Source organism: Thamnophis sirtalis, unplaced genomic scaffold (assembly GCF_051295495.1).
Source record: "Thamnophis sirtalis isolate CommonGarterSnake01/CBP01778 unplaced genomic scaffold, rThaSir2_p1.2 scaffold_10, whole genome shotgun sequence".
Classification (NCBI taxonomy): Eukaryota; Metazoa; Chordata; class Lepidosauria; order Squamata; family Natricidae; genus Thamnophis; species Thamnophis sirtalis.
The window spans coordinates 6,275,863-6,289,794 of record NW_028261390.1 but is presented as its reverse complement, the minus strand read 5'-3'; the positions used below and the strand labels follow the sequence as shown (position 1 = coordinate 6,289,794).

Below are 13,932 nucleotides of genomic sequence, written 5' to 3'. Positions count from 1 at the left end.
CTTCCTTGGCTATCTCCACAGACCACCTTGAGTTACTTATAAAGAAAAATGTAATACTAAATGAATAAAAATACTAGCCAACTTAAACCTTGCATCACTTCCAAGTCCAGGGAAACGTGCCACAGTTCCCTGTGGAGACTAATTCTGTGACAGTAAAGTTAATTACATATCCCTTTGTCTGGCTGCTACTACAAGTTCGCAAATCTAAGGAACAGCAATAAAAAACACATAGTAACGACACAGTATAAAAAATGGACAGTAGAGTCCACTGCAGTTTGGTAACCCATTAATTTAGCTAGACAGACAGATAGATGATAAGACAGAGGTTGATAGGCAGATGGTAGATAATGATAGATACACAGAGGTAGCACATAGTAACCATACAGCATAAGATAGATAGATAGATAGATAGATAGATAGATAGATAGATAGATAGATAGATAGATAGATAGACAGACAGACAGACAGATAAGACAGACAGACATGTTGATAAGTAGGTATATGATAGACAATGATAGATGGATGTGTGGGTGGATGGATGATAGTCATAAATAGATAGATAGATAGATAGATAGATAGATAGATAGATAGATAGATATAGATAGATAGGACAGACAGACAGATATATTGGTAGGTATATGGTAGGCAATGATGGATGGATGATAGAGATAGATAGATAAATAGATAGATAGATAAAGATAGACAGACATGTTGATAGGTATATGGTAGACAATGATAGATGGATGGGTGGATGAGATATAGATAGATAGATAGATAGATAGATAGATAGATAGATAGATAGACAGACAGACAGACATGTTGATAGGTATATGGTAGGCAATGATAGATGGATGGGTGGATGAGATATAGATAGATAGATAGATAGATAGATAGATAGATAGATAGATAGATAGATAGATAGATAGGACAGACAGACATATTGGTAGGTATATGGTAGACAATGATGGATGGATGGATGATAGAAATAGATAGATAGATAGATAGATAGATAAAGACAGACATATTGACACGTATATGGTAGACAATGATAGATGGATGGGTGGATGGATGATAGAGATAGATAGATAGATAGATAGATAGATAGATAGATAGATAGATAGAGACAGACAGACAGACAGATAGACATATTGATACCTATATGGTAGATAATGATAGATGGATGAGTGGATGGATGGATGAAAGACAAAGGTTGATAGGTAGATAATAGACAGATAGATAAAACAGAGACAGATAGAGGTAGATAGGTTGGTAGATAATGATAGAAGGATGGGTGGATAATAGACAAAGATTGATACCTAGATGGTAGATGATAGACAAACAGAAATAGATAGGCAGATGGTAGATAATAATAGATGATAGGTAGGCAGTTAGGTAGTTGGATGGTACACAGTCAGACAGGTTGATAGATAGGTAAATGGTAGATAATGATAAATAGATGATAGCTAGCTAAAGCAGAAAGAAACATTAAAATGGAAAACAAAAGCAAGGGCAGACAATACAGAATGAGTCAGCCTGCAGAGCAGATTTCCCACAGATATCCAAAAAATCAATATATTCCTTATGAAAACCGGGGGGGGGGGCGAGGAGTTGCGGCAGTGCAACGCTTTCAAACGGACTCCACTCTCTATCGTCCTTTTTCAAACAGAGCGCTCCAAGCTCTCCACAACCGGAAGCTCAGCCGCCGGAAGTTAAGCCACGGGGAGGCAAAGCCCAGATCGCGTCACGGGAACAGAGGCGACAAGCGCAGAAGGGTCACCCCTTGACTTTCCCTGAAACCGGAAGAGGGCTCAACCTCGACCCGGAAGTCGTACCTTGCCTCGCCGGCGGGACCGTTGCGTCCGTTTGTCTCGTCTCCCCGGGTTGTCTTTTTCTGAGGCGGCCATCATGGGGAAAGCACGCCGGAAAATCCCGCCGGCTTTGCGGGCCTCGGCCGGGCGCGAAGAAAAGCTGGAGGAGCCGGAGCCGGGGGAGCCGTGCGTGACGGAGGAGGCGGACGACTTCCACGAGCGGCGGCTGGAGGAGGCGGTGCTGGCGGCGCTGGGCAGTGAGGAAGAGGAGGAGGAGGAAGAAGAAGTGGAAGAGGTGCTGGGCCTGCACTTGTCCGAGAACAGCGAGTCTGAGGAGGATGGGGACGCGGGGCCTGGTGAGGATGATGATGATGATGATGAAGATGAGGAGGACGATGAGCCTCTGGACATGGACAGCGACCTGGAAGAGCAGCGGGGCTCAGGACAATGGGGCTCAGGCCTCCCCAATGAGCTGGCTTGGGGCCAGAGAAAGAAGCTCTACTATGGCACGGACTACGAGGGGGCCGCCCGCCGCCCCAAGGCCCCCAAGAAGAGCAAGGAAGAGGTGGAAGCTGAAGAGCTGGAAGAAGAGGCGGAAGCTCAGGCCATCCAGAGGAGGATGGCGGAGAACTTGGGTGAGGAAGACTACGGCTTGGATCTCCTGCAGGCTTACGCCAGGGTAGCTGAGCCAACGGGCGGGAAAGAATCTGGGCAGAACATCGCCAAGGACTTGGCGTCCCTTTCTAAGAAAGAGCAGCTGAAATTGCTGAGGAAGGAATCTCCCGAACTGCTGGAGCTGATTCAGGACTTCGAAGCCAAAGTCCTGGAGCTCAGGGATGAGCTGGAGCCCCTCGTGCAAATGATGGGGGACGGAGTCATCCCAGAAGGAAAAGGGAGCCAGTATTTGCAAACCAAGTACCACCTCTATCTGAACTACTGCTGCAACATCAGTTTTTACTTGGTGCTGAAAGCGAAAAGGATTCCAATCCATGGCCATCCCGTCATTGAAAGGCTTGTCACTTACAGGAACCTGATCAATGACTTGGCGGTGGTGGACCAAAAACTGTTGCCAGAGGTTCGTCTCCTTCTTAAGGAATTCCATAGTAAGGAGACCGAAGGGGTGGGAAGTAGGAAGAAGGCCCTGCCTTTGGTTAGAAAAACGGTTAATAAGAGGAAAACGAAATCTCCAAACTTTACGAACGAGGAGGCTGAAGATGAGCTGGCAGACGATTCTGATTTGGACGAGCAAGCCGCGTTGGCCTTTTACAAGGAGATGGAAGAGAAGATCATGCTTAAGAAGAAGAGGAAGCGAGACGAAAAAGAAGGCATGAGTCATCCCGTCGTTGAAGAGGAGGAATCGGACCAAAAGAGAGGAGCAACGTACCAGATGTTGAAAAATAAAGGCCTTACGCCGAGAAGAAAGAAGATTGACCGCAACCCAAGAGTCAAACATCGTGAGAAATTCAGAAAAGCCAAGATCCGTAGAAGGGGACAAGTTCGTGAATTCCGAAGAGAAACACAAAAATACGCAGGCGAACTGTCTGGCATTCGTGCTGGAGTTAAGAAAAGTATTAAGCTCAAGTGATCCATGGTCTTCCTTTTTTCACCTCTCCCTCTATTTGCAGACTAGTGGACGTGAACTTAATAAATGTATCTCTTTTGGGGAATTATAACGTGTTATCTATTTATCTATCTATAAATGTGTGTGTATGTTCCAGCATAACTCTGGAACGCCTCAAGCAATTTCAACCAAACTTGGTACACAGATAAATTACTCTCTGGAAACAAATATTGTGGGGGTTAGACACCCCTAACACTCCTCAGGGTGTGTGCCTCAAAATGGCTTCTACTGTACTGCCATAAAATGGCTTCTACTGTACTGCCATAAAATGGCTTCTAATGCACAGTGCAGTGGAGTTGCCATGGTAATGGCTTCATAGTATTCCACAAAGGGGCTCCCTCTAGTAGGGGGGAAAATCCAACATTAGAAATTACGTTTGGTCCGGACATTTTCCCTCTATAAATAAATCCCTGGCAATGCTGGGTTATAAGCCAGCTTTTAACAATGGTTCTCACTTCCAGGGTTGTATCCATTACAAGGTTTTGACAGGTAGTCTTTTTTTAACCATTTGAAGTTTCAACAGCACTGGAAAAAGTTGCCAAAAGTCTGAATTTTGATTATGTGATCCTGGGGATACTGCAACATTTGCATGAAAACCTATGGCCATTGCAACATTCCTGCGGTCACATGATCAAAATCCCAAAAGGTTGTAAAAATGGGTCAAAATTCACTAAAAACCTTGGTTTGCAGCAGAGATTTGCGGCTCAATCGTCATAAATTGAGGAGTATCCAGAGTGCTTAAATGAGCACTAGCAGAGGCACCTCTTCCAATCATGCTTCACTTGGTTCCTTGACCATTGATATTATTTCTGGAATCAAATGTGGCAGGACATAGCAGCAAAGAGGGGAGATAGATGACAATATAGCTTAGGGCTGTGGTGGCGAACTTACGGCACGCCCCAGTTTAGCTCCAATGTGCATGTATGCATGATGGCCAGCTGATTTTCAGGTCTCTGCCATACATGTACGGGCGTGGGAGCGCATGTGTGAGACCTGTGTGCTTATGTGGGGTGGGGAGTGGTGTGTGCGCATACAGGGGAATGCGACACCCCTCTATGCCCCATTTTTTGTCCCAGGAGGCTTCAGGGAGACCTGCTAGGCACAAAACAGGGTGCTGGGAGGTGTGTGTGTTATGCACACATTGGATACAACTATAGATAATTCTCAACTTACAACAGTTTGTTTAGTAACTGTTCAAAGTTACAACAACACTGGGGAAAAAAATGACTTTTTTCAGTTACAACCTTTGCAGCCATCCCCACAATCGTGTGATCCAAATTCAGATATTTATGACCGTTGCTGTGTCTTGAGGTCACATGATTCCCCTTTTGCGACGTTCTGACCAAGTCAATGGAGAAGCCAGATTCACTTAACAACCACGTCACTATCTTGATCAACTGCAGTGATTCACAGCTGATTCAAGAAAGGGCTTAAAACGGGGCAGAACTCGCAAACGTCTCGCTTAACCACAGGACTTTTGAGCTCAATTGCGGCCGTAAGTCGAGGACTACCTATATTGTCAATTCAGGGCAACTTTCCAAGTTGTTTCATGCTACTGTAACCTTCCATAAAAGTCAAGTCTTTGTGGAGTCAAGTTTCACTGTTCGGTTACTTTTGGTACACATCCATGTATTTTTCTTGGCCATAGTAAAAAAACAGTTTGCTGATGATGTCTTTTGTGTGAGTTTATAACTATTTATAACTAATTTATAACTATTTTTCAGTTCTGATCTTCAGGCTTTGATATTGGCTAGTAGTTTCCTAATCTAAGTGCTAGTCAATTCCCCCTCTTTAGATTTTAACGTAAAAACTTTTAGCCAAATGCTGCCACCTACTGAGGCAATTCTGCTTTTCTGTTACATCATATCTAGTCTTCCCCAAGTCATTTTCAGATGTTATAGACCAATTCCCCAAACCTTCCAGCCGGAATCTGAAGGGTATCAAATCAAATCTTTATTACATCAACCAGCATAATAAAGAGTGAAAATTTGAGGAAGATTGGTTAGGTTTGGTAATTACTTTAAGATAATGTTCTTCATTAAATGGTACCTATCAGTTTCAGTTGCCATACAATAGTAAAGTTACTGAAGAATTTGCAAAACTGGTTATTAAGTTTTGTGGATTCTTATTAGTTTTAACGAAACAGCTCAAAATTACGATTAGGGGACTGGAAACTAAAACATATGAAGAACAGTTGCAGGAACCAAAGAAGAGGGAGTCAAACTATTCTCCAAAGCACCTGAGGGCAGAACAAGAAGCAATGAGTGGAAATTAATCAAGAGAAGCAATTTAGAACCAAAGAGAAATTTTCTGACAACAATTAACCAGTGGAACAATTTGCCTACAGAAATTGTGAATGCTCCAAAACTGGTAGTTTTTAAGAAGATGTTGGATAGCCATTTGTCTGAAGTGGTGTAGGATTTCCTGCCTGAGCAGAGGGTTGGACTAGAAGATCTCCAAGGTCCCTTTCAACTCTCCTATTCTATTCTATTCTAATAACGTAGGCCAACTGAATAACACCACAATGATTTTATCTGTTTTACTGATATATTTAAAAAAACCATCCTACAATTTGAAAAAACTATGGTGAAGAAGAAAAAAAAATGAAATGGGAAATTAATCAAAACTATCCCAAAACCTAAATAAGAATTGTAGCAAAGAATTCCTCCAAGGAACTGAGAAAGAAAATGGCAAAATGCTACCACCACCTCTGAAAATAGCCTTATTTATCCACACAAATCACAGAGCAAAAAGGAAAATAATTTAAAAAGGAACATTAATCCAAACTCAAATAAAAATTGTAACAAAGGGGAAAGGAAAAAAGTAATAATGATAAAATACCACCACCACGTCTGAGGGAAACATTATTTCTCCACGCATTTCTAGGGTGAAGAGAAAAAAAAAATCAAAATGAAAAATTAACTGAAGCAACCCCAAAACCCAAATAAGAATTACAGGCAGTCCTCAACTTACGACCACAATTGAGCTGGGATTTCATATTACCAGGTGAGAAATTAGTCGAGCAAGTTTTGTCCCGTTTTATAACTTTTCTTGCCCCATTCGTCAAGCGAATCACTGCAGTGGTTCAATGACTAACACGGTTGTTAAGTGAAGCTGGCTTTCCCATTGAGTTTGCTTTGTCAGAAGGTCAACAAAAGGAGACCACATAACGGTCATAAATATGAGTCAGTTGCCAACGGTCTTAAATTTTGATCAGGCGGCCATGGGGATGCTGTAATGTTCAAAGAGACATTGGTCACTTTTTTCAGTGCAGGGACGGTCACTAAACAAACTGTTGCAAGTTGAGGACTACTTGTATACCAAAGAGAAAGACAGAATATAATAGAAAATAGAGTAGAGTAGAATAGGAGTTGGAAGGGACCTTGGAGGTCTTCTAGTCCAACCCCCTGCTTAGGCAGGAAATCCTACACTACTTCAGACTAATGGTTAGAATAGAATAGAATACAGAGTTGGAAGGGACCTTGGAGGTCTTCTAGTCCAACCCCCTGCTTAGGCAGGAAATCCTACACTTCAGACAAATGGTTAGAATAGAATAGAATACAGAGTTGGAAGGGACCTTGGAGGTCTTCTAGTCCAACCCCCGGCTTAGGCAGGAAATCCTACACTTCAGACAAATGGTTAGACTAGAATAGAATAGAGTTGGAAGGGACCTTGGAGATCTTCTAGTCCAACCCCCTGCTTAGGCAGGAGACCCTACACCACTTCAGACTAATGGTTAGAATAGAATAGAATAACAGAGTTGGAAGGGACCTTGGAGGTCTTCTAGTCCAACCCTCTGCTTAAGCAGGAAACCCAAGAACCCAAGTTAGTTCTCAAGAAATTAGAAAGAAAATGTGTGGGAGAAAAACACCCCATTAGCACCTGCCCAAAAAATGAAAACTAATTTGGTGTGTGTGTGTGTGTGACAATAACAACACCGTCTCCGACTCAGCAAACGAGCCAACCTGAAATTAAGGAGAGATTTCTTGGCATTGAGAACAATTAACCAGTGGAACGACTTGCCACCAGAAGTCATGGATATTCCACCGCGGGAGGTTTTCCAAGATGACATTGGACAGCCGCTTATTCGAAATGGCCTCGCTTGAGCAGGGGGGCTGGACTAGAAGACCTCCAAGGTCTCTTCCAGCTATATTCTGACGGATTAGCCGACCGCCCTTCCCAGGGATCTACAACTACTCCGATCCCGCCTCCTACGGGCTGCCTCTGCCGTGCGCTCCGGGGAGGAGCCGGGGCGCGCGCCGAGGAGGCCGGCCGAAGTCGGGGCCGGCGGGGCGGGGCGAGGGGCCGGGTCAAGGCGAGGCTTTCCCCCCCTTCCCCGGCTCACTCCACCCCCAGGCCGGCTGGGCCCGAGCTGGGTTGTTCGGCGGCGACGGAGCGAAGTTGCCTGCGTCCTGCGGCGCGCGCGCTTGGAGAGGCCGAGGGGGACCCGGCGCTTGGCCCGCATGGAGAGCTCCGGCGTCCGCGACGCCCAAAGCCGGGAAGCCGGCGGGGAAGCCGACGGGGAGGAGGAAGAGGAGGAGGGGGAGTCGCCGCCGGACTCGCCCCCTTTTTTCCTCCTCTACCCCGGCCGGGGAGGAGGCGCCGCCACCGCCGCGCCCGGAGCGCAGCCCCAGAGCGCTTGGCGCGCCGCGCCGCCGGGCCCTCGTGGCGCCCCGCTGCCCGTCCTGCTCAGCTACATCGGGCCCGAGGCCGGCCAGCCGCGGACCGGCGGCGCTCGTGAGTAGCAGCCTTCCCTTGGCCCGCTTCCCTCCCGCCGCTCCCCAACTTGGAGGTGGAGGGCGGTGTTGTCTTCTTCTTCTCTGGGCTCCCATAATCCCCAGCAGTGGGTGGATGGGTCGAGAGAGTCTCTGCTGTCAAAGGGTTGGGCAGCCGGTCTCCAGGTTGGCACACCCTGCTCTTGGCGCACACACATCCCAAATCCTTCAAGGGAAGCTGCCCTTCCCACTTCTTCCTCTGTGTGTGTGTGTGTGTGTGTGTGTGTGTGTGTGTGTGTGTCCGTCCGTTCTCTCATCCCTTTTTTGGGGGGGGGTCTTCATCAAAGCCTGGGTGTGAACTGGCTATCCTCCCTCCTCCCCTGTGTGTAACTGTGAGTGTGTGTTTGTGTGTTTTGTGTGTGTGTGCGTGTGTGTGTGAGAGAGAGAGAGAGAATCTTTTTTAGGGTCTTTCCAAAGCCTGGGTGTAAACTGGCTATCCTCCCTCCTCCCTCACCAGTCCTGTTTGTGTAACTGTGATGGTGTGTTTGTGTGTTTAGTGTGTGGTGTGTGTGTGTGTGAGAGAGAACCTCTTTTTTAGGGTCTTTCCAAAGCCTGGGTGTGAACTGGCTATCCTCCCCCCTCACTCACCAGTCCTGTTTGTGTAACTGTGAGCGTGTGTTTGTGTGTTTAGTGTGTGTTGTGTGTGTTGTGTGTGTGAGAGAGAGAACCTCTTTTTTAGGGTCTTTCCAAAGCCTGGGTGTGAACTGGCTATCCTCCCCCCTCACTCACCAGTCCTGTTTGTGTAACTGTGAGCGTGTGTTTGTGTGTTTAGTGTGTGTTGTGTGTGTTGTGTGTGTGTGAGAGAGAACTTCTTTTTTAGGGTCTTTCCAAAGCCTGGGTGTGAACTGGCTATCCTCCCTCCTCACTCACCAGTCCTGTTTGTGTAACTGTGAGCGTGTGTTTGTGTGTTTAGTGTGTGTTGTGTGTGTTGTGTGTGTGTGAGAGAGAACCTCTTTTTTAGGGTCTTTCCAAAGCCTGGGTGTGAACTGGCTATCCTCCCTCCTCACTCACCCTTCCCGTATGTGTGTGTGTGTGTGTATGTATGTATAACTGTGAGAGCGTGTCAGTCCTTTTTGGGGGGGGGGGTGTCTTCTCCAAAACCTGGGTGTGAATGACTACCCTCCCTCCTCACTAATCCTCCCTGTGTGTGTGTGTGTCTGTCTGTCTGTCCTTTGGGGGGGGGGCTCTTCTCCAAAACCTGAGTGTGAATGACTACCCTCCCTCCTCACTAATCCCTCTGTGTGTGTGTGTGTCTGTCTGTCTGTCCTTTGGGGGGGGGCTCTTCTCCAAAACCTGGGTGTGAATGACTACCCTCCCTCCTCACTAATCCTCCCTGTGTGTGTGTGTGTCTGTCTGTCTGTCCTTTGGGGGGGGGGCTCTTCTCCAAAACCTGAGTGTGAATGGCTACCCTCCCTCCTCGCTAATCCCTCTGTGTGTGTGTCTGTGTGTGTGTGTGTGTCTTTTTTTTGGGGGGGGGGTCTTGTCTAAAACCTGGGTGTGAATGGCTACCTTCCCTCCTCACTCACATCTTGCTCCGTGTTTGTGTGTGTGTGTGTGTGTGTGTGTGTGTGTATTCATCCCCTTTTTGGGGTCTTCTCCAAAGCTGGAGTGTGAATGGCTGTCCTCCCTCCTCACCCTCCCCTTCCAGTCCTTCAAGCCACTTGTCACCTGCTTTGCAATGTCAGCGCCTGAGGTTTTATTTATTCAGTGGGTTAAAGTCTCTCTCAAGGGAAGCTGCTTTAGCTGAAGGTGGGTGCCAGCTAAAAAAACAAAAAAACCAGCAAAGTGGTTATCAGAGATAATTTAATAGAATAAGGGAATAATAGAATTGGAAGGGAACTTGGAGGCTTTCTAGTCCATCCCCCAGTTGAAGCAGGACACCCTATACCATTTCAGACAAATGGCTGTCCAACATCTTCTTTAAAACTTCCAGTGTTGGAGCCTTCACAACTTCTGGAGGCAAGTTGTTCCACTGTTTAATTGCTCTCATTGTCAGGAAATTCCTCCTTAGTTCTAAGTTGCTTCTCTCCTTGATTAGTTTCCACCCATTGCTTCTCCCCCTGCTTTCAGGTGCTTTGGAAAATGGACTCATCCCCCTCTTCTTTGTGGCAGCCCTTAGATATTGAAAAACGTTTTGGAAATTGCCTTCAAAGAAAATGCCTGGGCTTACAACTCACAGCCTCTGTTTTCTCCTTTCCCCCCCTTTTTCCTTTGCATCAGTTTCCTTCAATCTTTGGGGAGAAAAAGTGGCTGATTTTGGAGAAAAATAGCAATCCGGAGAGACTTCTTATTATAGTGGCAGATGCCTTGGCTAACTGTGTTGTCATTGTTGTTGTTAGTGGCGAAGTCGTGTCTGACCCATCGTGACCCCCTGGACAACGTTCCTCCAGGCCTTCCTGTCCTCTCCCATCCTCTGGAGTCCATTGAAGCTCACGCCGACTGCTTCAGTGACTCCATCCAGCCACCTCATTCTCTGTCGTCCCCTTCTTCTTTTGCCCTCCATCTTCCCCAGCATGAGGCTCTTCTCCAGTGAGTCCTTCTTCCTTCTCATTAAATGGCCAAAGTCTTTGAGTTTCATCTTCAGGATCTGGCCGTCTAAAGAGCAGACAGGGTTGATCTCCTCTAGGACTGACCGGTTGGATGGCCTTGAAGTCCAAGGGACTCACAGGAGTCTTCTCCAGCACCAGAGTTCAAAGGCCTCCATTCTTTGGTGCTCAGCCTTCCTTACGGTCCAACCTTCACAGCCATCCATTGCAACTGGGAAAACCATTGCTTTGACTATACACACTTTTGTTGGCAGGGGGATGTCTCTGCTTTTTAGTCTGCTGTCTAGATTTGCCATAGCTTTCCTCCCCAGGAACAAGCGCCTTTTAATTTCTTGGCTGTAGTGGTCTCATCTGCATATCGGTTTTATCTATCTATCTATCTATCTATCTATCTATCTATCTATCTATCTATCTATCTATCTATCTATCTATCTATCTATCTATCTATCTATTAGACTTATATACCACTTCATAGGGCTTTCAGCCCTCTCTAAGCGGTTTACTGATTTTTTTAGCAAATTGAGTCAGCAACTTGCCCCCACAGCCTGGGTCCTCATTTCACCCACCTCGGAAGGATGGAAGGCTGAGTCGACCTTGAGCCGGTGAGATTTGAACCGCCTTGCAGTCCGAGGGACTCGCAGGAGTCTTCTCCAACGCTATAGTTCAAAGGCCCTCAGTTCTTTGGCGCTCAGCCTTTCTTATGGTCTCCCTTTCCCAGCCATACATTGCAACTGGAAATGTTGTCATTAGGAAGACTAAAGATAGATGCAAAGAAAGATAAAATAAATATCAGCCCTTTCCTTAGATAGGAGTGATGATGGTATGCAAGGAAAGGTGGAAGGAAAGAGAGGAAGAGAAAAGAAGGGACGAAGGGTGACATTATAGCAGTCTTCCAATATTTGAGGGGCTGCCACAAAGAAGAGGAGGTCAGCCTATTCTCCAAAGCACCTGAAAGCAGGACAAGAATCAATGGATGGAAACTAATCAAGGAGAAAAGCAACCTAGAAATATGGAGAAATTTCCTGACAGTTAAAACAATTAATCAGTGGAACGACTTTCCTCCAGAAGTTGTGAATGCTCCAACACGGGAAGTTTTTAGGAAGATGTTGGATAACCATTTGTCTGAAGTGGTGTAGGGTTTCCTGCCTAAGCAGGGGGTGAGACTAGAAGACCTCCAAGGTCCCTCCCATCTCTGATGTTCTGTTACAACCAGCAGAAAGTAAATGGACTCAGTTACGGTGATAATAAATGTACCACTGGAAACCTGAGGGATCAAATGGGGAAAGATCCTCTTGGAAATCTGTCTTTTGCTGAAGATTTCAACTATTAGGCCCAGATGGAATAAGGACTTGTTTTTCCTTGGGGCAATGGGTTGGACTAGAAGGCCTCCAAGGTCCCATTTAGCCCTAGGATTTATATGGTGGCTAAGGGTTGACATTGACACAGTGGGATATAAAGAGCACCTAGAATACGTTGGAAAAATGCACTTTAAACCGAACACAGGACAAAAATAAGATTCTCTCTTTGGAATGTAAAAGAAACTTAGAACGAATAACACTCTCTGAATTTGTCTGTGGAATGAAAGTTTCCTTTTCTTTATAGATTGGAAAATTCCTCTTTAAAGGGTAAATTAAAGAAAGTATAGGTAGTCCTTGACTTATGACTATAGTTGAGCCCCAAATCCCCATTGCTAAGCAAGACAGTTGTTAAGACGCTCCCCGTTTCATGACCTTGTTAAGTGAAACATGTTGTCATTAAGTGAATCTGGCTTCCCCCACTGATTTTGCTTGTTGGAGGCCGGCTGGTGATCCCATGACCCCTGGACAATGAAACCGACATGAGTACATGCCAGTTGCCAACTGCCAGAATTTAGATCACGTGACCATAGGGAAGGGTGCAGTGGTCGTAAGGGTGAGAAACAGCCACAAGTCACTGACTTCAGTGCCGTTGTAACTTTAAATGATTCACTAAATGAACAGCCGTATGTAGGGGACTACCTGTAATGACAAACCAGTTTTGTACATACCCAAGGAATCTATGTGGAAATGTTTGTTAAGTAACTGGGAAGTCCGATAGATTCAAAGTGAGTCTCTGCTTAATTTAGTCAAGAGGAGAATTTGGCTCTGGGGGAAAAAAAAAGAGATTTTCTATGTTTCTGTAATGCTAATTACCTTTTTCAATTGGTAGAAGGGCGTAGGTGTGTTCCGGGGGCGTGATAGAAAGCAGAATTGAGCTGTTTTTATGTTAGTAATTTGATGGTATTCAGCACGCAGGAATGTGTTTATAATCTGGGCAGGTGTAACTTGTATGCATTATACAAGTTTTTCTACTTTTGTATATGCACTATACAAGTTTTCTACTTTTCAGTAGAAAAAAAATAGGGTTGTTTTTTTTTTTGTCCCTTAAGAGACCCATTAAAACATTTTGTTCTATTTTGGAAGGATCATTATATAAATCAGTCGGGGTTTTTTTCTTCTTCTATTCAGTTGTGTCCAATTGTTGGACAAGTTCGTGCAGTTTTCTTGGCAAGGTTTCTCAGAAGCCGTTTATCATTGCCTGCTTCTTATGGTTGAGAGAAAGTGATGAGGTCACTCAGCTGGCATTGTGCCTAATAGCAATAGCGTTTAGACTTGTATATCGCTTCACAGTGCTTTACGCAGTGCTTTCTAAGCCGACTGGTGGTCCGTGAAAAACGTTTGATGGTCTGCAGAAAAATTATTTGCATTTTTTTTTATATTGCACTAAATCAGGCGTCCTCAAACTACGCCCCCTGGGCCGGATACGTGCAATGAATGTTTGTTTTGCTGCAGAGAGTCTCCCCCTTTGGGGTTTTTTTCTGCAGGTCGGAGCGGGGCAGAAATTGGGGTCTGCTTCAGCCTCCTGGTGCAAGGTTTTGGGCAAGGGCTGGAGGGAAGCACCGCTGGTGGAGAAGACTCAAAGGGCCTCGTTCCAGTGGGACTGCATCATGGCCTGGAACTGGCTGACCATCTCAGCCCGCTGAGCCTCCAGGCGCCGATACCTGGCCTTGCACTCCCACAGGCCTTCCCTCTGCTCGGAAAGACCATGCTCGCAGTCCTCAGTGTGGTGCTTCTGCTGAGCCTCCTTCTCGGTCAGATCCAATTTGAACTGAGCTGTTTTGCCAACTCTTTCTCCTGGTGGCTGCTTAGCTCCCGCAACTGTTT

At 45.8% G+C, this 13,932-nt stretch overlaps 2 protein-coding genes across 5 annotated transcripts in view; both read left to right on the top strand.

Annotated features, from left to right (window-relative positions):
* Window positions 1-1,901: 1,901 nt before the first annotated feature.
* Window positions 1,902-3,475, top strand: UTP3 (UTP3 small subunit processome component). The gene has a single exon (XM_014068963.2). It carries the CDS (start codon window positions 1,906-1,908, stop codon window positions 3,391-3,393), a length of 1,488 nt encoding a protein of 495 aa, XP_013924438.2. The 5' UTR covers window positions 1,902-1,905; the 3' UTR covers window positions 3,394-3,475.
* A 4,318-nt stretch (window positions 3,476-7,793) lies between these two features.
* RUFY3 (RUN and FYVE domain containing 3) overlaps window positions 7,794-13,932 on the top strand; it is a 72,160-nt gene continuing 66,021 nt past the window's right edge. For all 4 annotated transcript variants that reach the window (XM_087723968.1, XM_087723965.1, XM_087723971.1 and 1 more), the window contains exon 1: window positions 7,794-8,166. In XM_087723968.1, coding sequence (XP_087580094.1) covers window positions 7,893-8,166 — 274 coding nt within the window. In that variant the 5' untranslated portion in view covers window positions 7,794-7,892. The remainder of the gene's footprint in view (window positions 8,167-13,932) is intronic.

Coding starts and splice junctions, on each gene's coding strand:
- UTP3 (XM_014068963.2), top strand. CDS start 1,906: ATGGGGAAAGCACGCCGGAAAATCCCGCCGGCTTTGCGGGCCTCGGCC.